The 25,978-nt window shown below is 51.9% G+C and overlaps 8 protein-coding genes across 8 annotated transcripts; 5 read left to right on the plus strand and 3 right to left on the minus strand.

Moving 5' to 3' along the window:
* Positions 1–56: 56 nt before the first annotated feature.
* PC9H_001951 (uncharacterized protein) lies at positions 57–578 on the minus strand (the record flags this gene model as incomplete). Its single annotated transcript, XM_036771597.1, has 1 exon — positions 57–578. One exon carries the CDS (start codon positions 576–578, stop codon positions 57–59), a length of 522 nt encoding a protein of 173 aa, XP_036626218.1.
* Positions 579–1,670: 1,092 nt separating this feature from the next.
* PC9H_001952 (uncharacterized protein) lies at positions 1,671–4,939 on the minus strand (the record flags this gene model as incomplete). Its single annotated transcript, XM_036771598.1, has 8 exons — positions 1,671–1,710; positions 2,033–2,207; positions 2,274–2,618; positions 2,674–2,873; positions 2,931–3,166; positions 3,238–3,544; positions 3,706–3,832; positions 3,916–4,939. The coding sequence occupies 8 exons, from the start codon at positions 4,937–4,939 to the stop codon at positions 1,671–1,673; spliced, it is 2,454 nt and encodes an 817-aa protein (XP_036626219.1).
* Positions 4,940–6,265: 1,326 nt separating this feature from the next.
* Positions 6,266–11,378, minus strand: PC9H_001953 (uncharacterized protein; the record flags this gene model as incomplete). Its single annotated transcript, XM_036771599.1, has 20 exons — positions 6,266–6,304; positions 6,357–6,387; positions 6,445–6,567; positions 6,808–6,951; positions 7,010–7,050; positions 7,124–7,305; positions 7,402–7,416; positions 7,480–7,592; positions 7,682–7,918; positions 7,983–8,025; positions 8,080–8,160; positions 8,230–8,872; positions 8,928–9,021; positions 9,099–9,239; positions 9,316–9,353; positions 9,430–9,518; positions 9,575–9,595; positions 9,649–10,135; positions 10,197–10,305; positions 11,107–11,378. 20 exons carry the CDS (start codon positions 11,376–11,378, stop codon positions 6,266–6,268), a joined length of 2,943 nt encoding a protein of 980 aa, XP_036626220.1.
* Positions 11,379–13,108: 1,730 nt separating this feature from the next.
* Positions 13,109–13,821, plus strand: PC9H_001954 (uncharacterized protein; the record flags this gene model as incomplete). Its single annotated transcript, XM_036771600.1, has 2 exons — positions 13,109–13,181; positions 13,247–13,821. The coding sequence occupies 2 exons, from the start codon at positions 13,109–13,111 to the stop codon at positions 13,819–13,821; spliced, it is 648 nt and encodes a 215-aa protein (XP_036626221.1).
* Positions 13,822–14,640: 819 nt separating this feature from the next.
* Positions 14,641–17,298, plus strand: SSE1 (adenyl-nucleotide exchange factor sse1; the record flags this gene model as incomplete). Its single annotated transcript, XM_036771601.1, has 5 exons — positions 14,641–14,682; positions 14,769–14,833; positions 14,930–15,125; positions 15,195–16,607; positions 16,663–17,298. 5 exons carry the CDS (start codon positions 14,641–14,643, stop codon positions 17,296–17,298), a joined length of 2,352 nt encoding a protein of 783 aa, XP_036626222.1.
* Positions 17,299–18,915: 1,617 nt separating this feature from the next.
* Positions 18,916–20,483, plus strand: PC9H_001956 (uncharacterized protein; the record flags this gene model as incomplete). The annotated part of the gene is made up of 4 exons (XM_036771602.1): positions 18,916–18,956; positions 19,006–19,041; positions 19,095–19,151; positions 19,202–20,483. 4 exons carry the CDS (start codon positions 18,916–18,918, stop codon positions 20,481–20,483), a joined length of 1,416 nt encoding a protein of 471 aa, XP_036626223.1.
* A 321-nt stretch (positions 20,484–20,804) lies between these two features.
* On the plus strand, positions 20,805–22,170 carry PC9H_001957 (uncharacterized protein; the record flags this gene model as incomplete). The annotated part of the gene is made up of 5 exons (XM_036771603.1): positions 20,805–20,851; positions 20,901–20,948; positions 21,006–21,080; positions 21,136–21,693; positions 21,759–22,170. 5 exons carry the CDS (start codon positions 20,805–20,807, stop codon positions 22,168–22,170), a joined length of 1,140 nt encoding a protein of 379 aa, XP_036626224.1.
* A 652-nt stretch (positions 22,171–22,822) lies between these two features.
* PC9H_001958 (uncharacterized protein) lies at positions 22,823–25,418 on the plus strand (the record flags this gene model as incomplete). The annotated part of the gene is made up of 13 exons (XM_036771604.1): positions 22,823–22,934; positions 22,994–23,104; positions 23,170–23,307; positions 23,365–23,587; positions 23,659–23,791; positions 23,846–24,191; positions 24,257–24,383; positions 24,444–24,505; positions 24,559–24,600; positions 24,661–24,767; positions 24,825–25,079; positions 25,175–25,347; positions 25,412–25,418. The coding sequence occupies 13 exons, from the start codon at positions 22,823–22,825 to the stop codon at positions 25,416–25,418; spliced, it is 1,836 nt and encodes a 611-aa protein (XP_036626225.1).
* Positions 25,419–25,978: the final 560 nt, after the last annotated feature.

Consider the following 25,978-nt stretch of genomic DNA (forward strand, 5'->3'; position numbering starts at 1 on the left):
GCCTTTACAGATAAAGTGACTAGGAGAACCAGAATGAAACAGAATAGTATATGCCCTTAGGCGTGGATGGGCTGAACATTCCAAGCCTCGCCAGTCGCGGCCTTGACTTCGGATGCCGAGAGGAGACCTTGCTTGACCGCTTGCTGCAACACCTCGAGACACCAGTCTTGGCAATTCCATTTTCCGTCAGGAACTCTTACCGGTGCGTTATTCGCTATCTTCTCCAAAGCCTGGCGTTGGGCCAAGGTCATCACCTTCAGAGGGATCGCAACCTTGCTTGTTTCTTCCCTCGGGGTCACCGCGTCGGTCATGACTCCCCAATTAGTGAGGTGCGGAACGCCAGGGTCCTGGACGATGTGGCAGCGCCTTTGCGCAGTATGGCCAGTGCCGGTTACACCAATGTCCCAGCAGAGCATCCAGTGACCGTCGCGCGAAGTCATCCTCGGTCCAGTGCGGTATTGAAGTGCGGGGCAGACGGTGAGTGTGACGACGAGATTCATATTGGGGTCAGTGGGGTTCATGACTCCCATGCGAGGGGGCATGCCTTGGGGACGACCGAGGTTGGGCAAGTAGGGCATGCTTCGTGGCGACGACAATCTAAGATGAATGCTGTAGTTTTGTTAGTTCATCGAAGTATCAGACATGGGTTGATCTCGGGGACGCACCAGATGATATAAAACTTAAGAGACAAGATGCTGTCTTTCCTTGCAGCGAACGGCGGGCTTAAATAGTATTAACATCGTAATTTGGCCACTGTTAAATAAACGTGGTGGGTGGCCAGGTGGGCGAGTGTGGCCTTGCAGGACAATGGAAGGGTGGGGGCCACGAATACTAATTACCTGAATAGGAAACTGGACGTTTCTGGGACTTGACACGACCCTGTGGTCTGTAGGGCCATGATGCATTATTACTGGCATAGTAATGTGTTCAATACTAAATGGCCAATTGGTATTACAACGGCCGGCTTCAAAAAATCGGGTTGCTCGTCCACTGTGCTTGCTGTATTATCACTTCCGATGCAACAGATTATAAGACGTACCGAGGGGCCAAGTCCGGAGTTATCGCGAAAATAGTATAGTAAGCGGAAACACTGGGGACAATTAAGGGTGGCACTCTCTCCCTCTACAGAATATCGTAGCATATCATATATATTCAGAGCTACTGCGTGTAATAACAACTCGTGCGTGTATGCGTGCAAGGGTGGAAAGGCGAAATGAGAACGAACGACAGATCTAGGTAGTAGGTAAAGACAGCACGTTTCAACATTGACGGAAATTAAAACAAAGAGTCCAGGAGGTTGCAAGAAATGAACGATAAAAATACAAGATATGAAAGTCAACAAAACACTTATGGGGTTTCGTGGATGGCGATGGATAGGTGGCGGATGGCGGATGGCGAACAGTGTTAAAAACGGCAACAGTAAGTATATAGGTATGCCGAGGCAACCGGGAGGCAGGGTATAGGAGTGTCTGGAACAACTTGAGTCATTGATATGGTATAAGTCTATGGGGTCGATATGAGTTGTATCGTGTTTCATGCATGTATGTGCCAAATGCAATGGTGTTGATATAATAGCATAGTATCGTTCTGTTACGCAGTCCTTCGGTGGTTTGTTTCTTCATGTGGGGAGTCACGAAAGGATGGCAAGGCATACTTCGTAGTCACCTTGCTTAGTCGATGTTACAAATCTTCCACATCTTGACCGAATCGCTAACAATGACAAACTCGAGTCAGCAAACCAACATCCACTCGAGTCCGGAACAGAAGTCCATGATAAACGGAGGCACCGAGGAAGTAGGAAGTAAGGAATTTAGGAAGTAAAGTCTTCCCCAGAAAGGGCTGGGCCGACGGGCCCGATCGTGATTGATCATGATCGCGCGCTCCGCTGGCGACTCGCCATCCCTAGCCCCTCTCTTGCTAAAGGAAGATCGCGATAGAGAATGTAGGACCACAAACAAATTCCACAGAATAAAATAGCCAGAGATCCCCCCCAAAAAAGAAACAAGAAAATAAAGGAATACGGGACACTCACATCCTAAACGACCTTTCATCTTCGTTCAGCGGCCAAGTCTGGTACCACTGATCCTTGGCATTGAAAAAGTCCCTCATGGCAGTTTCCGATCCGTCATACCACGGCTTGCCACCGAGGTTATCCGGGAACCAGCCCGAGGTCCCTCCAGCAGACAAATCGATCACCAAATGAAACGCTGCAACATCGTCATCAGCAAACGCCCACCGAAATAAGGGGACAATGAAGAGGTGAAAAGGCTCACGTTGATCAAAAGGCGCGCTCGCGGCCGCCCCATCCCACGGGTTCTGCACCACGACCTCCGCGCTCCCATTTCTCGCCGTCTTCGGGAAGTCGCCACGGTCAAAGATCGATTTCCCCTTCGGCCCGCCCACACCACCCAGCTTTCCCCCGTTCTCAATCTGCACCTCCAGCACCCTCCGCACTTTACCGTCGAGATAGAACCTCACCCACTGCGGGGTCCACTCCATGCCATAAGTGTGGAAGGACGCGTCCAGGGGCTCGCGTTTGTTGGTGACGTACCCGAAGATCCGTGCAGAGAGGGGGGCCAAGAAGGAGGGTGTCAAGTTCGAGCCGGTGAAGGTTTGACCTACATTTCGAGGCAGTTAGAAAGTAATTCGAGAGAAAGGCGGGCGACTGCTTACCAGCACTGTCTCTGGTAGCTTTGAAGGGTCCAAAGAACAGGCCGGATTGACTTGTAGCACTCGTGAAACCCAGCGGCACCTTCTCCTTCTGCGTGGGCGTATTACCCCTGGATGAAAGTAGGTCGATCCGCCCGCTCAGTGGACCATCTCCGTATGTAGGCTGCTCAGGGTACAACGAGATGGAGGGCCACAACCAATTCCTATTCACCAAATCATTAAATCATGAGTGCGTCATGACACGAACATTAAATGCTCACCCTTTCGGCAGCTTCGCTCTAACCTCTACTTTTCCATACTTCAAGCTCTTCTTGCCCCTCGTACTCAACCTTGCTGAGAGCACTGGGTTGATGACCTTCCCAAGAGCCTGGTTCGACGAGACGCTGCATCCTTCACCAGCGACGGTTACCGTCGTAGTCCTGTTCCCATTCTTCTGTTCAACCTGCCTTGAGCCCTCTGAGCAATTCGGGACTGTGAAGTTCGCGCCATTGAGCACCTAGTCGACCCCTTGTGTCAGCACATCCCTCCAAACCGCTGACAAAAAAGTAAAGACAAATGTAAACTTACATCATTATTGCTCAACCCAAGATCGCTCTCCGACGTCAACGTCGGGTAGAGATACAACTGTCCGTTTCTGACGAACGAATTCTTGTCACTGTCACTGGACATGCTGAACGCATTCACGCCCAGCCCCGAGGCAGTATTCTCGTGAATCCAATTATCCTCGCTGATCCCACCCCCAAAGCTGTCGTCCATCACCAAGCATAGCTGCGAGTCTGACAAGGTGTTGACATTCGAGACACCGATGAAACAAATGAGGGCGGCTCCGATGATGCCGAGGAGGATGAGGAAGAGTGTGGACCACCAGGACAGCCTGTGGGCACAAGTTTGCGTGAGTAAAACGAGTGATGGTCATGAGACGAGAAGTGTATTAATATAGCCGATGGATAGACGGACAGGCATTCATTCATGAGAGGCACGAAGCTTATTCCACATCTTTTGATAGGGACGGCTGGGAAACAGAAGTGCACTTACGAGCCTCTTACATCCCTCTGCTTCATCCAAGGTTTGTCGTCCTTGGTCAACTTAGCAGCCAGGCGAGTTGAAGGTAGAACCTTTTTCTTGGGAGCGCGAGCCGGAGGGTACGGGTACGCTAGTTGGGCTAGACCGAGACAAACACGTAAGCGCAAGGCTTCTCGAAAATGAAAGAATCACATAAATGAATAGATGCAAATGAATACAGACCTAAGTTTGGCGTGCTTCCGCCATCGATACCGTCAGAACCATTCGAGGGTGGTGTTCCGCCGGGCACGTGGGGGAATGTGGGAAGCTGTGGATAGGAAGGAGGAGACCACAACGATGAGGACGGACGAGAAGCAGGAGAAAGGAATGGTGCACGGAAGGAATGTGTTGACGAGGTCCGAGGAATGCCACCACCATTTCCGCCCTGGCTCGGAGGATAAGTTTGGTGAGGGGAAGGGGGTGAAGCTGATAACCCGGCTGCTGCAGATTGACGGTATACCGAGTTAGAAGAAGAACCAGCAACACTTGCATTCAAATTGGTGGTTGAGTTGTTGGCTGAACCCGAGCCTGAAGCGGGCGAATTACCGCCCTCGGCCATGAAGGGTGCATGCGGCCTCCCGAGCTCATTGTACGTTACAGCTGGCGCATAGTTGCTCCACGAATCGGAGTCAAGGCTCGTCCGGTTTCCAGCATCCCTGTTCATCTCGAGACTGTACCTTCGAGGAATACCAGGGATTGCCATGCCTGGGTCTGGGTTTCCTACGTACGCCTGGAACGGGAAGGGGTACGCCGAAGGAGGCGGGCGTCCCCTCAGTACACCTGGTGAGACTGGTCGTTCGGCTCTACTGGACGTCGGCGACGCAGAAGGTTGCTGCTGCTGTCGGGTGTCCTGTGGGGCGCTCAGGGCAGCGGGAACGGTGAGGATTTGGGAATGTGGGGAAGTGGCCATGGGGTCGTCCTGGTACAACGCTGACGGCGACCAGGCTCCGCTTTCACCTGGACCTTGAGCTTGATCATTAACGGCACGAGTATTGGAGGCTGTCTGTGATCCTGTGGAGCCTCGTCGTTGAGGCATTGGGCGGCCTCGTGGGGGCCGTGCCGCCGCAACATTCTGCGGGACGGCATGTTGGGTGCGGAATGGGGTAGCGCTCGTGGGAGGTTCCCTGTCAGAGTCCGTGTCGGTGGTGTACGCGTCCTCGTCACCGACGAAGAAGGGGCGGGGCGGGGGGAGCGCGTTGTCCGACATGGTGGGGTCGACGCTGCAAACGACGACGACGACGAGAGATGCTGGTGGTCAAAAGGAAAGAGCGAAGGGCTGAAGAAAAGAGTAGCCCCAGATAAGGATAAGGACGAAATTTTCAGAAAATGCATTATAATAGGGAATTGTACTTCCTTCGTTACGGCCAAAGTTTCCACAAAAGCGCGTTCGTTCTCCTCCGAAATCTCGATCGATTGACTGATCGAAACCAGGTCCACTTTCTTTCCATTTCGATCTCCGCTTCAGCCACGATGTAGTCAAAGAACTCCGCTCCCAGTTATCGCCTTATCGCGGTCAGTCGTCTTCCTTCTTCGCGATCCTCCGCCCGGGCTATAATACGATAAAAATTGGCTCTGAGCCTATATTGCTGATACCCATTATTCGGAATAATCGCACCGGAATGCACGTACCACCGGGCCAGAGCATGTCACATACACTCCAGGTTACCGTCGCTGATGAACCCACCCACGATAAGCCACGGTTTGCAGGGAAATTACGAGTGACGTCACGAGGGATGTCATTTCCTCGTCATCTACCCAGTCTTCTTTCCACTTTACACCCAATTCGACCGGAGAAAAAAATAAAAATAACGATCTGCTGTGACAGTATCTACTGATGCACGATTCTCACGGAAGAATAATCCATTGCGGAAAACAAGGGAAAATATGTCACACGACAATTCGGTCAATGTGAGAGTACTGATAGCATTGATCATTTTCAAACTACAAGCGCTGTCACGCACTCTTGTTCGCTATTCTCTTCCGATATATTGATGGCCAATGATTTCGACCAGTTTTGTACGAAGGCCTCAGAGAATCCGGCCGCCGACGCTACTCTTGCTCGTGCTGCGTTTCCACACAACTTGTCTTAAAGGAAACGGGTATATATATCATGGTATCGAACCAGTGTGTGCAACAATGCGAGGTACGATAGTATGTATAGTAGCGAGTGGCAAGTAAGTAGTTGGATACGTGCACACATATAGCTTAAGTATCGAGTATCAAATCCAAAATACCCCAAAGACACAAGAGAAGAGCGAGAGCGTAATTTACGGGTTACGGGTTACGAGTTACGAGTTGTTCTATCTAAACGAGTGGCTGAGTAGGACAAATGAGCAAGACAAATAATTAGCGATATCAGTGTACCGGCGTATCAGTGTGTTGGGTGGAGTGGCAGCCTATTGGAGTGTCCGTACGAAAGGCGTGTGTGTGTGCGAGAGCAAGAAAAACCGGAAGCGGAAAACAACAAATGTCTGTCCAAGATAACAAAGTACGAGAGTCTATGGGTGCCGAATTGCATGCTTGAGTGCTGATTTTAGTAACTGAAAATCATAAGCCAGGGGTTGAGGACGATCTACCATATGCATCAGTTAAAATATTCTCTCAATGAGCGACATATCACCCACCGGTTGTAGAATGTGACTGGCAGTCGATATACTAAAACAGAGCCATCAATATGGATACAAAGCCAACGAGGGAAAAAGAGGGACGTACGCAAGGGGTAAGATGACCGCCCAACTCGATCCATCGACGCGCCATTGGTACGGCACCAGCGACGTGCTGCATATGATCATAGCTACTATGATAGCGATGGAAACCACCATTGAGAACCAGAACCTGCGCACAAAAATAAAAGCAAAGATCAGCATTCCGGCTAGACATGAGAGGGAGCTGCAATAGAGACAGAAGACAGAAGAAGAGAGAAGACGGGGAACTCGGGGGCTCGGGGACATGGGAGGCGTATAGGAGACAGGGGGCACGATATGGAAGGCGTCAAACGTTAGGAGTTGGCGCCAGACGTTCGAAGCCCGATGAACAACGCATCAAGAACTGAGGATGAAAGACCTAGATACGCACCGTTTCGCAATCTTCGGCACCTCCTTGAAGAAGTTCGAGCGTTCTACTTCCTTGATCGTTGCCGACCACGTAATGTTGTACGAGAACAGATGGGCGAGGAGGGCCTGGCTCACAGGGATCGCCATGCCGCCGAACAAGAAGAAGCTACAAACATACAAACAATGAGCACCTATCAAGAATCGGAACTAGGGGAAGTACTCACAAATACGGAATCCACATGATGTTCTCCACGAATCCCCAGACCTACACATAAAAGGTATACCATCAGCCACCACATTCCACCTCTGGTAGCACTAGTCGAAGCTCAGGCACTTACCAACGGCTTATGCCCCAATCGGTACTCCAGGAGCGTGTACCCAAAGTTGCCTGAACCGTAGAAAACGACCGTGGTGGCGAGGAAGATCTCAAACGACGCCATGTAGAATCCATCAACGGGGAACTGGAATCCTAGGAACGCGTAGTTGATGATGCCGATAGTGACCGTGCCAGCTATACCGTCTGTTATGTTGTCGTTGTCGTTTTGCCGCAACCAGGGGTAATGATTCCAAAGTCAGCGGCAGTTCCATCCATTAAGAGAGGAGAGATGGGACTCACAGTATGAGAACATGTCTAAAATATGAGGGAACCGGGCATCAGTGACCTGCGAGGTAAAGAAAAAACGGCTGGACGTACATGCCAACGTCGAGATCTTGTAATGCAACGGGGCGCTAGACCATATGAACCGATGAATTTGCTTGGCAATGGGCCCTTTCCTCCACCACTGGACGAAGGGGTTGAACAACAACCTAAACAAATAAAAACAAAAATCAATAAAAGTTCTCTCCCTTCCTTTCCCGCGAAAATGGGGGTGCAAGTAAGCAGGAAAGAGACGCACTCGTTACATCCATATGCGTATTTTTGCCACCTGTTCATTTCATCGTCGATGGTGAGGGACACACCCTCTTTGAAGCCGCCCTTCGAGTACGTCGCCCACCGGATGACGTACCCTTTCTGCAACAACCGCAGCGCCATGTCGAAATCTTCCGAGACGTTTGATTCGGACCAGATCTTTTCTTTGCCGTCTTCAGGATCGATGAAGGCGGCATCTTGAATGGCTTTCCAGCGCAGGAACCTGCAGAGGTGTAAATAATATTAAGATAACTTGAAAATAACTCGAAATCATGGGGAGGACGTACGCATTGTGACCCATGAAAGGAGCGACTTCGCCGTTGGCACAAGCTATAAACCAACCGTTAGTGAAGCTTGTAACACCCGAAGCGCCATGCCACCCACCCATAGAGATACATCGATTGACACGCCGAGTAAAGTACGCAATTCCGTTCTCGAAGTAATGGTGGGCGACTTGCATAACATCTACAAGTAATCAAACACCGGTCAGCACGACGAAGAACCTCCTGGGTGAATGAAGAAAGTTGAACCCACCCGACTCATGTTGAATGATCGCTACAGTAGGGCATTCTCGCATTTCCCTAGCGGCATCTCTCAGACAGTCCTCTGGCACCACCGTGTCCGAATCTACAATCAAGACGATCTCTCCAAGCCGACATGCCTTCCCATTCGCCGCCCAGGGTCTAAATCTCCCACCGGTACTCTCAAACTCCTCTTCGATTGCCATCCCCAGTGCCTTCTCCTCCAAGTCCACCGAATCAGCCACATTGTTGTTGTCATCCCCCTCCCGATGCTGATACTGCATCCCATACTGCGCTTCGCCACCAGGACCAGTACCGACGGGAGCACCGCTCCCCGAGCTCGTTCTGTGATTCGTAGTAGCCGTCATAGTCGAGGCATGGGCGTTGGAGGGCGGATTGCCCGCAGACATAGTGGAACTCCTCTTGCTCCTCTCGTTCTCCTGCGCCTTCTGCTGTTCGATCTCCAACAACCCCTCCAAGTACTTCTCTGCCTTCAACGAAAGCGCTAGGCCGTAGTTCATATTCGAGGCCTTCTTGAAGCGTCCGGCGCGCTTGAACCCATCAGGCGAGTCATCATGTCGCGGGCGGGCAACCCAGCCGATACCGTGGTTGGCGTAGAAGGCGATTCGTTCGTCACGGTCTGCTTCAGGTAGAACCTAGGGAAGTAAGGTATCAACCTAAGCAAGGTCAATATCGAAGTCGAAGACTTACTCGTAATCCATCGTCGTTCACAAAAATAGTCGAAGTCCCGCCCTGGCGGGCATACGTCTGCATAGCCTTCTTGAGGGACAATATCGAGGGAGTCCTACAAAGAAGCAACCACAGTTAGCTTCACCTCACCCACAACCAAACTGGAGCTTGGCATCCTAAAAATACACTTACAAGACGGACTCCAAGCTCTCTTTGTACACCGGCATCTGGATCGTCATGTGTGGGAGGTCATTATCAACGGCCTTGTTCGCTCGGGGCTTCACTGCGGAGTAGTACTTGGAGTTTTCGTGGAAGTGTGCGACGGGGCCCACGCTTTGTGAACAAGGCGCAGAGTTAATCAGGGGTTTTATAGGAGGTGACGAGGGGTTAAGGTAATAGAAATACGCACGCATTGCTAATGTTTTGGATCAACGAGAGGGCAAAGAACTGTTGGAGATCAATGATTAGTTGTAGTAAGTCAATACCTAGTACATCAACAGGTTCTCGAATAGAATAGACATACCAAGGAGACGCAATAAAGTAGTGGCAGCGTTATACAAAGGGCAAAGCGTAAGAAAGCCCCGTCCATGGTCCATTCTTGCAACAGTATCTCTATAAGAGCGATTATCAGTCAAAGATCCTCACCATAGACACACAATGGGACTTACTGAGACCGTTCCCGATGAACACTAGGCAGACCCAGATCAGCACACTATCAGCAAAGAGCGGGCGAATGACTCACAAAACGCCATGGCAGCAGCGATACCATTATACACCGGGGCATATAACATCGCAGGCCTCTTCTCCGGTGCTCCCCGTTCCACATCGTCCTCGTCGTCCTCATCACGCACGTACACCTTCTTGCCATACCACGTCCTCTTCATCTTCCCTCGCTTTCCCCCCGTATGCTCGGGCGCCAAGGCATCCTTGCTTCGTCCTGCGTCCCCAATACCGCCCATACCTCCACTGATCCCACCGATCCCCAGCCCGAGTTTCTCTTTCTCCGAGTCAACGCTATCATGCTGGTACGAGCTGCCTGATCTCGTTTTTCTGTTTGATGCGGTGAGCGAATGTCCCGAGACACTCCCTGCGACTGATCCCGAGGTCGAAGGAGGAACAGGTGGGCGCGAGCGCCATAGCAGCTTGATAAGTCGTTCTTCGAAATCATGGCACGTTGGGATGATGGCATCGAGGGAGTGCGACCATACCACCAAGACGCGTTCATCGCGCTACGAAACAATCATCAGCACAAAGTAAAACCTCAAAGCCCTTCCTAGTCGTAAAACTCACGATGAAGGCCGCGCACTGTTCCTTATCCGCATTCGGCAAATGCAGCATAGTATCCAGAATCTGAATTCTTGTATTCGAGTCGACATAGATGCTCGTGTCTTCTGGCGGCCTGTCGTAGTATCATACATGACGTAGGTCAGCACCCCTCCTGCAAACACAAACCCCTCCTGCAAACACAAACCAAACCCAATAGAAAATAAAACGAGGCGCAGAATGGGAATGCCCGTGGAATCAGAAGACTCCACTGCGAGCCTCCACCGATCGTGTAAGATCTCCACCAATCTCCGATCTACCACATCACCGCCAATGGAGAAAACAAATACGTTAGTGGGGGCGCGCCATATGCTGCCATCATCAACGGTATAACCAGCCCAACCAATGATACGCTTTTTGCATCATAAACATCACAAGTCGGGAGCGAGAAAATAAAAAGACAGATGAAAAGGAAAGCGTGGGTGCACCACAAACGGATTGGTGTGTAGGCAATCACCGATGTCACCCAAAATGAATAGAAATATATCACGCCCAATCCACCATCTTCGAAGGTTAATGAAGAATGGATAGAACACAGCGCGCGAGAACCACGTTCCCGGCCCGTTGACATGGACGTAACAAACGGTCAGAGGAAAGGAAACCACACGCCAGAAGAGGAAGAAGGGGGATTCGGGACTTCCCCCGCGTTGCTAAACGCCACAGAACGCCTCCCCCTGTCCATCCCTGGTCTCCCTATCCAGGTCGGTGTTCGCTGCACCGAGCACAGATGAACGCGAGAATGCAGGAGTGCAGGAATTAATCCCCACTCAAGCGCACCACCACTCGTGTGCACTACGCTGAAACGCAATAAAAAGGGCGTAGCAAAGCACGCCGCGTCGAAGAGAGAAAAGAGAAACAAACATCAAGAAGTACTCACGTCTCCGCCAAAGCAGCATGAACAGCTGCATTCCTGAGCTTGACTGCTACTTCCGGGTTCAATCCCACTACTGCCTGCTCGAAAGGCTCGAGTTCTGCCCTTTCATATGGGAATATCCTGAATTCTGGGGGTTCGCTGTTGGTTGGGTTTCCGGGGGAGATTCGGAGTGCGACACCGGAAGAGATGTGTTGCTCGTCGGGGCGGAACCATGCGTCGCCCTGGGTCTGGCGAAAGAGGTAGTGCAGCACGGCGTCCCAGCGGTCGTAGTCCATCGCTGAGGAGGAGGTCGGTGGGCACGAGGAGGAGGAGGGTGATGGTGAGTGAGTGAAAGAAAGAAGGGAAGGGAAGAAAAGAGAGTATTGCGACCGCGCAAATTCGAAAGGGAAATGGAAATGAGCTTGTATGTAACGCAGGATTGTATCTGGATTCTCGCCGATCGAATTCGCTGAACCTGAATCGAGAGACGTCCAAATTCGGTGTCAAAGTATATTTATATTTCCGGAAATAATACTGAAATCCTGTCATCGAAAATTAAAAATGTGACAGTGACCTGGACTCTCACGATACCTCGAAGGGATCTCCTACCTGATTCTCCCAACTCCTCGTTCTCCGCCTTAAAGCGCCCGAGTCGCTGATCGTGCAAGGTTTGATGTGGTTGGTAGCAGGTACGTACGTTGTCAAGCTCGACGCTGTCATAGATAACGTGCGCAGGGTACGATAAGGAGTGATCCATTGATGCAGGATCCACAATTAAAATGGCAGAAGTGCAATCGGCAAAGCTTGATAACGATGATGTCGAGTGGGACGTCGTCCGAGATGATATTCCAGATTCGTAGGGTCCAGGGAGTTGACTTTACTGGCCGCCGGGGGAATGATTGGACACCCTGAACGCCCCGAGTAGAAGGGAACGTATAAAGTTAACGTTAAGATTAACACCGGGCGGTGTACAATGGAGTCGGAGGCGGTCATCTTCGCCGCCTGGACTATCGAGGCTCATGCTGGCTCATGGAGACCAGTCATTATCTCGTAAAGAGGTCTGGATCCATATGCGTTGATTTCATTTTACAAGTTACGGCGCGTTGGGAGTGGACGTAGAATGAAGTGACGTGAAGGACCTTCGAGAGTGCAGCTCGGGCAACAGGGTACGCGGCAGACTCGACGGTACGTTGTATTCGTTTAATCAACGCCGAAGCTGGGAATTGGAAGGGTGGAGACGCATGAACACCCACTAGACTACTTTGTCAAGTCGGTTCAAAGCTCTGGTCCGACTTCAGCGGTCTCGGCTATGGTCCCTCTCGACAGTGCAGTATCGAGCAAGTCAACAATTCTGAGCCGGGGTCGGGGCCGAAATAGAAGAGCACGCGCGACAGTCCCGACTTGCCGCGGATCGACCAGGAAGGGGATCACAAAATTACTTGGCGAAGTGGTGGACCGAGCTCCCATCGGTGGTCGCGATTGCGACCGTATTCGTGGCTGATAGTGGCTGTACATCTTGGTTCAATGCCACCGAGCGCCATGCAACAAAAAGTCCTCGACCCGACAGGACCCGGTCAATAATGGTACAGAAGTGAGCGGGCGCGTGACGGCACTTGTCGGTACGTCACAACCTGTCACAACGCGAACTTCATCAGGGGCATTGAAGGAGCACTTGTTACATCCATGCTCGAATCCGCTGTCTTGCTTTTGATTCCACGTGCGAAATCTTCGCAGTATAATCCTCCAGAGCTTTGGCGCCATACCCCGCTCTTCAAACACCTTCAAGCCCTCGCGAGGTCCGTGAGGTCTAAATTTGTAGGGCTCTTTTTGGCTCGCCTCGCATATAATGAAGCCAAAGAACGACTGCCTTTGCCAAAAGCAGCAAGTTTCCAATTTAGGCAAGTAGTATTCAGGTCTCCGTGGCCTCTCATTGTTCCACAAAACGCTGGCCACTGGCCACTCAGTACTCAGTACCCTACGTCCACACAAGCCACCCTACGGCATTGTCCACAGTGGCAAAACTACGATGCTGGCACTATATAAGACCGGCCTTCCGAATGAGGGTAGCAACATCTCGTCTCCAAACTTCAAATCCTCTGGTATGTTCCTCACCCTGAATACCTTGTGCACGGCTTCAACTAACGAAGTTCTACCTTCATCGTAGACTCACCTACCACTACCACACCAGCTACTCTAAGTATGGCCTACTTGCCCAACTTCGGTCGCCCCAAAGGCATGCCCCCTCGTATGGGAGTCATCAAGCCCCAAGACGACCCCAAGGCGATCCTCCCCGTCACCCTCACCGTCTGCCCCGCCATCCAATACCGCACCGGGGCCCGGCAGACCTCGCGCAACTGCCACTGGATGCTCTCCTGGAACATCGGCATTACCGGGACGGGCCACATCGCCCAGAGGCGTTTGCACGTCCACCACGAGCGCGACATCCCGCACCTCACCAACTGGGGCCCCATGACCGACGCGGTCACACGCAAGGAACAGGCCGCCATGGTCGTGATCCCGCTGAAGACGATGACCTATGCTGAGCGCCAGGCGTTGGAGAAGATTGCAATCAATGCGTTGGTCAAGGTTCCCAACGGGCAGTGGAACAATCAAGATTGGTGCATCGAGGTATTGGAGGAAGCAGTTAAGCAAGGTATCCTTTCAGCCCTCGAAGCAAAGGCTGCGACCGACAGGGCTAGTCAAGTTCAGCCCGTCCTTGCTGAGCTGCAATGCCTCTAGTTTATCCTTATTTCTTTCCTCTGCATCTTTCCTCTTCATCTTACCTCTTGTAGCTTGAGCTACTTAATTCTCGTCTCTTTTATCTGTAAAGCCCGAATCGTTTACGTATATGACACACGAAATACAATATTGTACCATTTTTGTCTTCGCCTCTCTGTGTGCACGAAGTCGCAAGCGCCCCTAACTCCCCTAAGCGAACGACACATTGATTCCTTCGCGGTTGATGGTATTTCAATGCATGCTCTCATGTAGCGGACGTTTACATACGATAATACGTATGATATTGAGTGCACCGTACCGGTGGTATACCCTTGCACCCTAGAACCGCTACGGGTAACTTGAAGCCAGTAGTTATGAATCCAGTTAGCCTTGGAAACAAGTAAATATTTAGAAGATGAGATTATTGGGGATGTGCTGTTAACATGTCTACTTCACGGTGGTACCACTGATCTACCGCGTTATTGGGTCAAGCTCTCGCCGGGCTCGCCTGCGTTCTTCGGTCGATATTTCCGGGACTCGGAGGACGCGTCAGGCATCATGCGCCTTAAAGTTTCCAGCGCTCGCTATAATTGTTCTTTTCACTCGGCACTTCCACTCGGTACTACGACCTACTACGACATACTAGAAGAATCTATGTTATCAAAAAGGGTCATGTGACCACTGATCAGATCAGATTTAATTTTTGAATGTCCTGGCTGTAGTGTTGCAGTACTCCCCGTTCACTCCACCCACCTCACCCCCACTCCGCTGCACGTACGTCCTACGCGTCGTTGCTCAATTTCCGAGCGTTTCACTCATGATTTTGTTTCTTCTAGAACAATGTCTGTCGTTGGTATTGATTTCGGCACACTGCACAGCAAGGTGAGTGGCCCTTTCAAGGGCTGAGCAAGGCGCTTGCTTTCCCGATGCACGAACGATGAGTTGCTGAAAATTTGCCCTCTGCATAGATCGGTGTTGCCAGGCACCGTGGTATCGATATCATCACTAATGAAGTCTCCAATCGCGCTACACCGTAAGTCCTCAATCCCCCATATAATCCCCATTGTTGCTTTGTTTGACTCTTGATTTTGATTCTGATTCTGATTCGTATAACCGTACGTTACTGTAGATCGTTGGTAGCGTTTGGACCGAAACAACGAGCCATCGGTGAATCTGCAAAGACGCAGGAGACGTCCAACTTCAAAAATACGATTGGATCGCTGAAACGACTTATCGGAAGGACACTGAACGATCCAGATGTTGAGGCAGAGAAAAAGTTTCTGAATGCAAAGTTGATCGATCTCAATGGCCAGGTTGGCACACAGGTGAGTGGTCGTCTTCCCTGCCCCCGATGCCTCGTTTTTTACAATGTATTTCGATGTTAATGAAAACAGGTCAACTACATCGGCGAGCCCCACACCTTCACAGCAACCCAGCTCACCGCGATGTATCTTGCTAAACTGCGCGATATCGCCGCCGCCGAGCTTAAAACGGGCGTCACCGATGTGGTGATCGCCATTCCGGGCTGGTTCACCGATATCCAAAGACGCGCGCTTCTCGATGCCGCATCGATTGCCAACCTCAACGTCCTCCGCCTCATCAACGACTCCACCGCCACCGCCCTCGGCTACGGCATCACCAAATCCGATCTCCCAGAATCCGACAACCCCAAGCACGTCTGCTTCGTCGATGTCGGGCACTCCAGTCTTTCCGTGACCATAGTAGCTTTCTCCAAAGGCCAACTCATCGTTAAGAGCTCTGCGTATGACCGCCATCTCGGCGGCCGTGACATCGATTTCGCGCTTGTGCGCCATTTCGCGGAGGAGTTTAAGTCGAAGTACAAGATCGACGTGATGTCGAATCCGAAGGCGACCTTCCGTCTCACCGCGGGGTGTGAGAAGCTAAAGAAGGTGTTGTCGGCAAATGCGGAGGCCCCATTGAGCGTCGAGTCGATTATGAACGACATTGATGCGTCGAGCAAGTTGACCAGGGACCAGATGGAGAGTCTGATCAGCGAGGTGTTAGACCGTATCGTCGCGCCTGTTCAACAGGCGTTTAAAGACTCTGAGCTCACGCTCGACCAAATCGACGCCATCGAGCTTATCGGAGGATCCACTCGTGTACCAGCCGTCCGTGCGCGTATCCAAGAAGCCTTCCCCGGGAAAGTGCTCTCTACAACGCTCAACCAGGACGAAGCTATTGCTCGTGGCGCCACGTTCGCTTGCGCGATGCTCTCCCCCGTGTTCCGTGTCCGGGACTTCCATGTCCACGACGTGACATACTACCCCATCAAAGTGCAATGGGAACCCGTACCCACGGATCCAGACGACGACACCGAGCTCGTCGTGTACCCCAAGGGCAACGGCATACCCTCCACGAAAGTCCTCACCTTCTACCGCAAAGAGCCATTCGACATCGAGGCCAAGTATGCGGAGCCAGAGAATCTCCCTGGAGGAATCAACCCCTGGATCTCGCGCTTCAGCGCAAAGGAGGTCCCCGCCGACCCCAAAGGCGACGTCACTTGTGTGAAGCTGAAGACAAAGCTGAACATTCATGGGATTACATCGTTTGAGAACGCGTATGTGGAGGAGATTGAGGAGAAGGAAGAGGCACCGGCAGCGCCTATGGATGTGGATCCCCCCGCCGATGGCGCACCTGCCGTTCCCCCGAAGAAGAAGAAGATCGTGAAGAAGAAGGAGATCAAGTTCGTCACCGGGACATCGAGCTTGGACAAGTCAATACTCGAGCAGTATAGGGAGCAGGAAGCACAGATGTACGCCGCTGACAAGCTTGTGCAAGATACCGAGGTGGGTAATTGTTTGTTCTTTCATCTTTTCCGTCTAACACGAGGGTATCTTGTAGGATTGCAAGAACGCGCTGGAGGAGTATGTTTACGACATGCGGGGCAAGCTAGATGATCGGTACGCCGCGTTCAACCAGCCGCAAGAGAAGCAGAAGCTCCTCGCGGCCTTGCAGGAAGCCGAGGAGTGGTTGTACAGCGAGGAGGGCGAAGACGCCACCAAATCAGCGTACGTCACCCGCCTCGATGCCCTCAAGGTCATCGGCGATCCCATCAGCAACCGCTACCGCCAAAACGAAGACCGCCCGCGCTTCATCTCCCAGCTCCGCGAAACCCTCAACCTCTACATGTCCCAAGCAACCTCTGCTGACGAGAAGTATGCCCACATCGATGCGAAGGATAAGCAGAGTGTCGTGGAGAAGGTCGCGACCGTGCAGAAGTGGCTCGATGACCAGGTGGCGAGGCAGGCGGAGCGCCCGAAGAACGTGGATCCTGCATTGACGAGCGAGGAAATTCAGAAGAAGAGGGACGAAGTCATCTATTTCGCTACGCCAATTATGACGAGGCCGAAGCCCAAGGTGGTCCCAACACCCGGAACGGACACCCCGAAGAACAGTGGGACCGAGACACCCAAAAATGACGGGAACGCGACACCGGAGCCACCAAAGGCTGAGCCTTCGAATATGGATGTTGATTGAGTGTGCTGAGGAACGACCCACTTCGCCATATACGCCCTGCTCATTGACATGATTAACTGTACCAGCACATCCTTTAGAGAAAACCAATGCATAGCTCACTTTTACAGTTTTCGCTCCCCTACGGTCTTCCCTTTCGACTTTCCATCGTGTTTGAACCATTGTGTAGATTGATAATAGTAGTACTTAGCCAAATAGTGATTCAGATTGTATGCTCAGCTTTGAAAACTTGAATAATTATCCTTCTGGCTACATAAACCGTACGATACAGTACATATCGACCCAATGAACCATGATATTTGAAAGACTCGAACTGTACTGTTGAAGCTCGCCGTCCTCGCCTACTACAACTCGAGTTCGCCTTTCCTTGTACCCAATTGGCAGCTCAGATTGGTTGATATTTAGTATTGAACCCCGTTTACCAGGCTACTACTCGGCGAGCAGCGTTTGTAGCGTCCAGTTGCCCGTTCACTGGACTCCGCGACTACTAAATTTCCGCTCTCATACTTAGTAGCTCTGCGTAGCCCTCATTTTACCAGACACAATGCCCCCCTCGACATTGTTGACAAATTAGAAGACACAGACATATCTGTCTTCCTTCTGGTATCTCGACAATCGAGGATCCACGCTTTACGCCGTCTCTACACATCCATATCCTTCAATTCCTTACCCGATCCCCCGCCATTTTCACTCGAAGGACTTTGTAACAATATCGCATCGAACCAGGGCATCCAATTCACCACCACGCTTGACTTCTTATCGCCGTCCGCGTCTGGATATACCTACAACCTCTGCCCTGCTCCTCCTACTCCGATCACTGACTAACTTCAAATACATCCATCTCTCCGACGAACTAAAGATAGCATTGCTGGCAGCTCCGGCGTACTAGTTATCGTGCACAGCCTCCAGGGTGTTGATATAGGCGACGTAGATGGATCGTCCGTCGTCCGTCGCTTCCGCCGACCTCCAGTTCGCTCCGATGCGAACGACGACTCAACGGCGATCATGACCTCGACAACGGAATAACTGTTGGCTACTGAGGCCCTTGGGAAAAGTGAAGGATGTCGATGGGAACCAACTCGGAAGCTCAAGCGCTCGATATACCGCACCCAACAAGCCGAATCGAAATGAAGGACCATCCTGGCCTTAGCCGCGAGACGATATACGATGGCCCATGAATTTGACAGTGCTTCCAAAAGTCTCCATAGATGAATCTACAACCGACTTGCCGCTGTCGGAGAACTAATCTAATCCGGTTGCATATCGCGCTCGAATGGTTGGGTCTGACTTTCGTTATGACTTTGTTCTGACTCTCATCCAAGTGCCTATCTCGAAGCCGAGTTGCCAGCGGCGCGATGGGTATCCAGGTATATGATGTATCATATTCGTGAGGGTGTGATGTGAGTGGATGTCCTTGCTTGAGATCTCGAACTTTGATGAAAACTACAAGTTTAGTGACGAATTCCATCGGAATGTCGCTCTTATGCTGTTCTTCATCTTTGATGGATGTCGTATTGATGCTGACTCCATCTATGATGTCCACACACATAAAACAAGTTCCCGTCCCTGGAACATACTCAGGCAGGCCTACACTTCACCCCCATTTTTCTCCACCCACTCATGGCTTCTACTAACCCATCATCCGAATCCACATCCTTTTCGTGAGTGTTGCAGAGTTGTCTAGAACGGAGATCCTCATTCTCCTACCAGTACGCCCTCAGCCCTTATCGCAGGCGAAACACCTTCGTAAGCGCGTCGTACGGACTTGTCGCCGTTTGATAGTTAACCCGCGTCAGCAGCCCGATGGCACTCGAAGACTCGGGTATGATGGCGCAATTGATAGCCTCTGAGGGAAAGTGAGAATCGAAACCCAAATGGCTAGTGAAGGCTTATTCACATATCTTAGCTGTCAGAGAACCAACCAAGCGCTGATCGGGACGAATGTCTCCATGCTCGTCCTGGCAGCGTTATTCCTCGGCTACCGGTACTTCAAATTCAAAAAAGCAAAGTCACGCGCCGACTACGATATGATACATCCTATCAACGATGCACGGGCAGTATATGACAGCGGTTGGATGTCCGAAGACGGGGCGAAAGCGCGTTTCACGCTTCCTTCCTGGTGCCCCCAAATCTTCTCCAAGCCTTGGCGCTGGCGGACCAGAGGCGAGCGATCGAAAGAAGGCGCTGCTGAAGAGGGGAAGCTACCATTGTCATCAAACAACGACATTAGCAGCAGCCGGGAGCGCAGGAGCGACGCGGTCAGCCTCGTTTCCGCGCTTATACAGGTCTCTGACCAGCACAGCATCGGTCCAGTGGACACCCGCCGGCCTTCTGCTGACGAGGACGAAACAACGAACTTGGCGCCACGGCTAATCTCAGGAAATGGCGATCGAAGGTCCCGCGGACAGGCCCCGCATGTGCCGGATTCCGCCCAAACGATCGCTGTCTCGAGCAGTCGTGAAGTCGAACCAGTTACGACGCATCCCTTTTCCGAGAATGGCAGGGAAGGAACCGCTACGGCGACGACACCCGGCGCCCGAGCCCACCACCACGAAGGGCTGCGGAAGTCATTCCCGTTCGTATCTGCGCCCGTAGGGACAGCCCCCCCGTCTTCGTTTCCCAGTCTTGATATCCAAGGAACCGACCCACGGGATGCAGTATCGCGATCTTCGACGGCCTCTATCGACATTAGTTCAGTTCCTGCCGAAGGAGGTATATCGCCGACACCAAGCATTCCGCCCTCAGCTTATGATCCCCATCTTCTGCGTAAATTAACTCCATCGGGGCCTGCGCTGCCCAGCACAGACGGCGGAGCCACGCCTGCTACTCTCCGTGGTGAAGGCAGGAGGACAGGATTGATGTCGAGCTACGCGCCAGCTGCTCGCACTTCTACACTGCAGTCCACATGGAGCGACAGCAGTTCGACCCCGTCTGTCCCCTCTTTCAAGTGGCCTGTCCATAGTGAGGGAGGGAGTGCGACGCCAGCACCCAGCAGCCCGCCCTCGCTTTACGGGCATGATTGGCTCCGAGTTGCGAGCGGACCTGCGTTGTTTAACGTTCCTTCGGCGGCGGCGCCTTCTAGTGCTGATGAAGGAGGAACAACGCCAACTCCCGATCGCCCGTCGATAGCGGTAACAGACCCACGGTACTCGCACACAGTATGTCTACGCTGCCGCGGTCACCTATAACCTCAATGCGCGAGCCAGCCAGCCGTGGCTCCCAAGATTAGCCTGGCCGTGCTTTGCTGTGGCTGCCTACGCGCGGCCTTCCTATAGACCGGTATCGCTGCTCTTCATACACGTGTGGACAGCTCGCGTCTTCTATTCGGATAGAGTTTACCTACATAACGCCTGTACAGATGGATCATTCTGATGTTTTGGATTTTCTGCATTTTTATCAATCTCGACGTGATGCTTCGCTCTGTCTGCCTTTAAAATGGGCCTTGCTTCTTTGCGGCGTTCAAGTTGGCTCGCCCCACGCTCGTTTGCCCCACACTCTCTTGCGTAGCCATGGCTTCGACTCTGACAGACACAAAAACGGACTCTGTACCCTCTGCGTGAGTGCGTCGGGAAGCCTCGAGGAAGATACTTATGCTGCCCTGCCAGTACGCCCAGCGCGCAGGCCACCCCAGTTCCTGCGGGCGATATGCCTTCGTGAGTCCGAATTACATACTACAGAGTTGAAGTATCCGTTAACGGTGCTGTTCCCAGCATCCCCTCCCAGATAGTCTGGATGCCGAATCCCGACACCTCGATTTTGGCGCAACTCATAGCCTCTGAGGCAAGGTGAGCATTGTGCAGCCTATCCCCCAATATCTACATGTCTTTGCCTCCTCCACAGGTACCAGAGAACCAATCAAGTGCTCTTCGGGACAAACGTCACCATACTTCTCATGGCGGCATTGTTCGTCGCGTACCGCGGGTTCAAGAAAGCTAAATCGCGCACCGCCAGTGCGAAGTCAGCCACCGGCGAATCGTGGGGTTATAACGATCTGCGTCCTGCCGTTGGCGCACGGGTGGCGGACGATAGGTTGCACACCGCCGCCTGGGTGGCCCACGACGCGTCGCCCAGGAGCCCCGGCATTGGCTGGGTATCCGAAGAAACCCTGACGTCTCCCAGTTCGATGACGTCGCGCATTCCGCTTCGCGGGCAACATTCTCCAAAGTGGGGTCCCGGGTTCTTCGCCAGCGCCAGATGGGCTTGGCGCACACGGGGCGGGCGACGCTCTACGGCAGGTTCTGAAGGGCACAGAACATTGCCGACGTTGGGTGGACTGTCACATAGCATCAGCAATCGCTGGTACAGGTTTCTAGATCAAGGGCGGGGCGCGTTTGCCAGCGTTTTCGCGTTTCCAGCAAAGAACTCTACTGCTCCGCATGACAGTAGCAGTAACACCGGGTCAGTGAAAGTTGCTTCCGATTCTGATGAATGGGCAACGAGATCGACTTAATCACCCTTTTCAGCGCCGACCGAAGGGCACGAGAGCGAAGCCTGCCTATACCCAATTCCGCACGCACCACCACATTCTCGACGAACAGCTCCGTCCCGACGCTCCCTCCCTACCGGCAGTCTCTCGAAAGCACCGACGGGAGCATGTCGCCGACGCCAAGCAGCCCCTCGGCGTGCTGCCACGATCGGCGGCTGCGCGAATCGACGTTCCCGCCTATGCCTGCGCTGCCCGACATCAGCGCGATAGCTGCACTGGCGCTGCCGCCTCCGCTGCGTGCCGCGGGAGGGGGGGAGACGGCGGCAGTGGGCTTTCCCCACCCCCACGGTGATAGCCGCAGGCCTCGAGCGCGCGAACGAAGTCTGCCGGCGCTGCCACGCCTGTCTATAACCCCCGTTTCGAGTGACATCTCTGTCTCTGCAGAATGATGATGGCTGAATCGTGGTCCATTGGCATCGCTGCTGCGTGCGTTCCCACCGCTCGCGACTCCGCCAATACTTTACCGAGGAGTGCAGATATACACCGTATTGGCACACGAGCTTCATGTCGCTTTTTGTAAGGCTTCATACGACCTAGCTGAGCTGTGGGGCTATCTTGATGTGCAATGTGAAGAGGGGCGATTTAATTGGTGGGTGGCTCTGCCATTGATCGTTGCTATCCCATGTTCTTTGTGTTTGGATCAAATGTCAAAATGACCAATGGTATCATTCTCGGTGTGTATACAAAGAGAAGTTTCCCTTCTACTGCTCTGATCGCCCTGTCTCTCAGCCTGCCTTGCAGAAATCTGTTCTGGGGTTCTATTTCCGAACATTCAGTCAGCAATCATCTACCACTAGTCGATGGCTATGGCACTATTCCCTCTTTTACTTGGAAGATTCCTACTGTCAACACAGCTTTAGAGCTTTGGACTAGCGTACTCATTCCAAGCACTATTGTTTTGAAAATTACCCTGCACCAACCTTCGGCGTCCACGAAATTGATGCATTTTCTGTCGATATTATCATTCCATTTGAGTAATTATAGGTGTTTGATGCCATCCATGGTGTCAACTACTAGGCAAAATTCGCGTTTCAATCCAACATGCTATCAATGTATGATTTTCCAGCGGTCGCCTCTGATTTCGGGCATCTGTCAGAGCGCATTGATCTCGACGTCGAGCTGAATGATGGGATAGGGGCCGAATCAGGGGCTTGTATGCTGCGAAAGATTCGTAAGGGAAAGTCATCACTTTCATCAGTAACACTCCGATAGTGTTCGCAACCGTTCTCGTCGCTGGTTCGGCGCCTCTCTTTCTCATCCTTGACCTGTACCATCACCCATCCCCTCCCCCCACCATGTTCTCCTCAAAGCTGGCACCAAAAAGTGAGTCCACAATCTACCTTCGTCTGATCGCCATGAGTTGCTGATATGATTGTCCTGGCGCATAGAAGGCAAAGATACCAAAGAGAACGGTGTCATTTCGAGATCTGTGACCCCAATTCCCTCGCGGCCAACGACGCCCAAACCCCCCAATGGCTCGGCAGATATCTCGCGGTCTGGTATGCTCACGATCAGGATCTTCTCTGGTGCGTCAGATATGGTGTTTCGCGGACACTAGTATTGAGGCGCGAGACGTCGCTTAGGGAGAGGTCTTGCGCTCGCGCCCGGGATGCATGTACCCGAAGTGATCCAGAAGGCCTTAGAATCAGCGCCCCCCAGGACCTCGACAAGCAACAGGGAGAGCATGCAGCGCGGGCGCTGTTGGTGGCTCCCATACGTCGTGCTCGAATTTGACAAGAACGAAGTGCTCATCGACGCTCTTGGAGGGGATCTATCCAATCCAATTTGGAATTACCGAGCGAACTTGTGAGTGTCGTTGGGAGTACTTATCAACGTCTGAGACGAGCAATAACTCAAATCGTGGCTCGCTTTGCCAGCGATGTGTCTCGTACATCAAATCTTGCCGTATCAGCCTATGTGCGGACAGCCTCCGCCGTACAGAATCAGGAAGATATGGGGAACGACTTACTGATGGCCCGCCTCGACCTCGCGCCCATGTTGGATGGACATGTGCGGTTCCCATCGTTGTCTTGATTGATATAGCACTAACGTCAGCCTTATCAGCATGCCTCAGATCAATGGTACACAGCAACGTCCGGATCAGGCTCCTTCCACCTGAAGATTGACTTCAAACCACTCCGAAATGAATACCTTACCATTGAAGCTTTCGATCTCCTCAAAGTGATTGGGAAAGGCAGCTTTGGCAAAGTCATGCAAGTGCGGAAAAAGGACACACAACGGATATACGCGCTCAAGACCATCCGGAAAGCTCATATCGCGCAGCGCCCTGGGGAGATCACGCATATACTAGCGGAACGGACGGTCCTAGCCCTAGTGAACAACCCATTCATCGTACCCCTCAAGTTCTCCTTCCAAAATCCGGACAAGCTATATCTTGTCATGTCATTCGGTGAGTCCCGGTTAGCGCGTAGGATAACGTCAACCCTGGACTAATAGTGCTTTGCGTTATCTCAGTGAATGGGGGCGAACTGTTTTATCATCTACAAAGAGAGGGTAAATTCGGCCAAGATCGTAGTAGATTCTATGCGGCAGAGCTTCTGTGCGCACTGGAGCATCTGCACGGGTTCAATGTCGTCTATCGGTGTGTCTTGTTCCTATCTGTCCCTTTGACAGCATATTTTATGCCCTCGTCCTCATAAAGTGATTTGAAACCGGAAAACATCCTCCTCGATTACACCGGCCACATTGCACTCTGTGATTTCGGTAAAAGATGTGATTCCTCCTCCTGACGAGATGATGTTGATCGTACGAATCAGGTCTTTGCAAACTGAACATGTCCGAAACGGAGAAGACCAACAGTGCGTAATTCCCTCTAAACTGCCTGCGTCCGCGCCGTTCTGATTGGCGTACTTTCCCAGCTTTCTGCGGTACACCGGAATACATCGCGCCAGAGTTGCTAGAGAGCCAAGGATACACAAAGACAGTCGACTGGTGGACACTCGGTGTATTGCTCTACGAAATGATGGTAAGTAAAACCTATCTCCCCTATTATAATGATCACCTCTCACGCCGTGTTGTAAAGACCGGTCTGCCGCCTTTCTACGATGAGAACGTGAACACGATGTACCAACGTATTCTCACCGACCCGCTTAACTTCCCTCCCGACATGCCCTCGGAAGCACGGAGCGTTATGACTGCTCTACTGCAAAGGGACCCTACGAAGAGACTGGGTGCCAATGGCGGTGAAGAAATCAAGAGACATCCGTTCTTTGCGAAGTACATTGATTGGAATCGGTTGATGGCGAAGAAGATTCAGCCACCGTTCAAACCCAGTGTGGTGAGTGTTCCTCCTACTTCATATTCCATTCGCTATACTTTCCTGCTTCCGTCTTGTCGTGTCGACACCCCCCGCTAACGAACACGCGTTCGTAGGAGAGTGTCTTGGATGTCGCCAACTTCGATCCGGACTTCACGAACGAGGAAGCGAGGGATTCCGTCGTTACGGATTCCGCATTGTCGGAGACCGTGCAAGATCAATTCAGAGGGTTCACGTACAACCCAGCAAATGAGCATCTCAGCGAGAGTGTCAGCTACCCTGGCGCCATGTGAGCCGTAGCAATCCTCTTCAGTTTCAGACGCATAACTTACTCGAACTCCTTATATTGATAGGAGTTAATCACCTTTGTCGAAGAACACACTCAAAATGCAAACATAGTTGAGCTTTGATTCTCCTTGGCCACCCATTTCTTCAGCTTTTGGGTTAGTAGATAACGCAGACACATTTCCCATTTCGCCGGCACACGAACTAGCCCCTTACATCATGTATATATCCCCGTTGTTGACTACTTGGTTTCCTTGCTCTCTTCGTTGTTACAACGTGCCGAACTTTGAGTTGTCTTTGTACTCCTGTACATATATTGAAGGTATTACGGTAGTTAACTTGACTTTTCGGACAGGTGTGAAGTAACGTATATCCGCCGGAGGATAGGGGTTAAACTTATGAGCCTAACTTGCACCATGACTTGCACCATTAACCTACTTGTCGAAGTGAGTGTCAATGGGGAACAACAAAATCTGCCCCTTCTCAATGTACCCAACAATGGAATATATAGTTCGCGCGTGCATGTATACTTTTTCTTCATGTGTTTGCTGGAGTCCCAGCCAAATGCAATACATACCTGCTTGCTCACTCGGAATTCGCGCGACCTCACCAGCTTATTTCAACAGATCCAGCTC

Source organism: Pleurotus ostreatus, assembly GCF_014466165.1.
Source record: "Pleurotus ostreatus strain PC9 chromosome Unknown scaffold_10, whole genome shotgun sequence".
In the NCBI taxonomy this organism is placed as follows: domain Eukaryota; kingdom Fungi; phylum Basidiomycota; class Agaricomycetes; order Agaricales; family Pleurotaceae; genus Pleurotus; species Pleurotus ostreatus.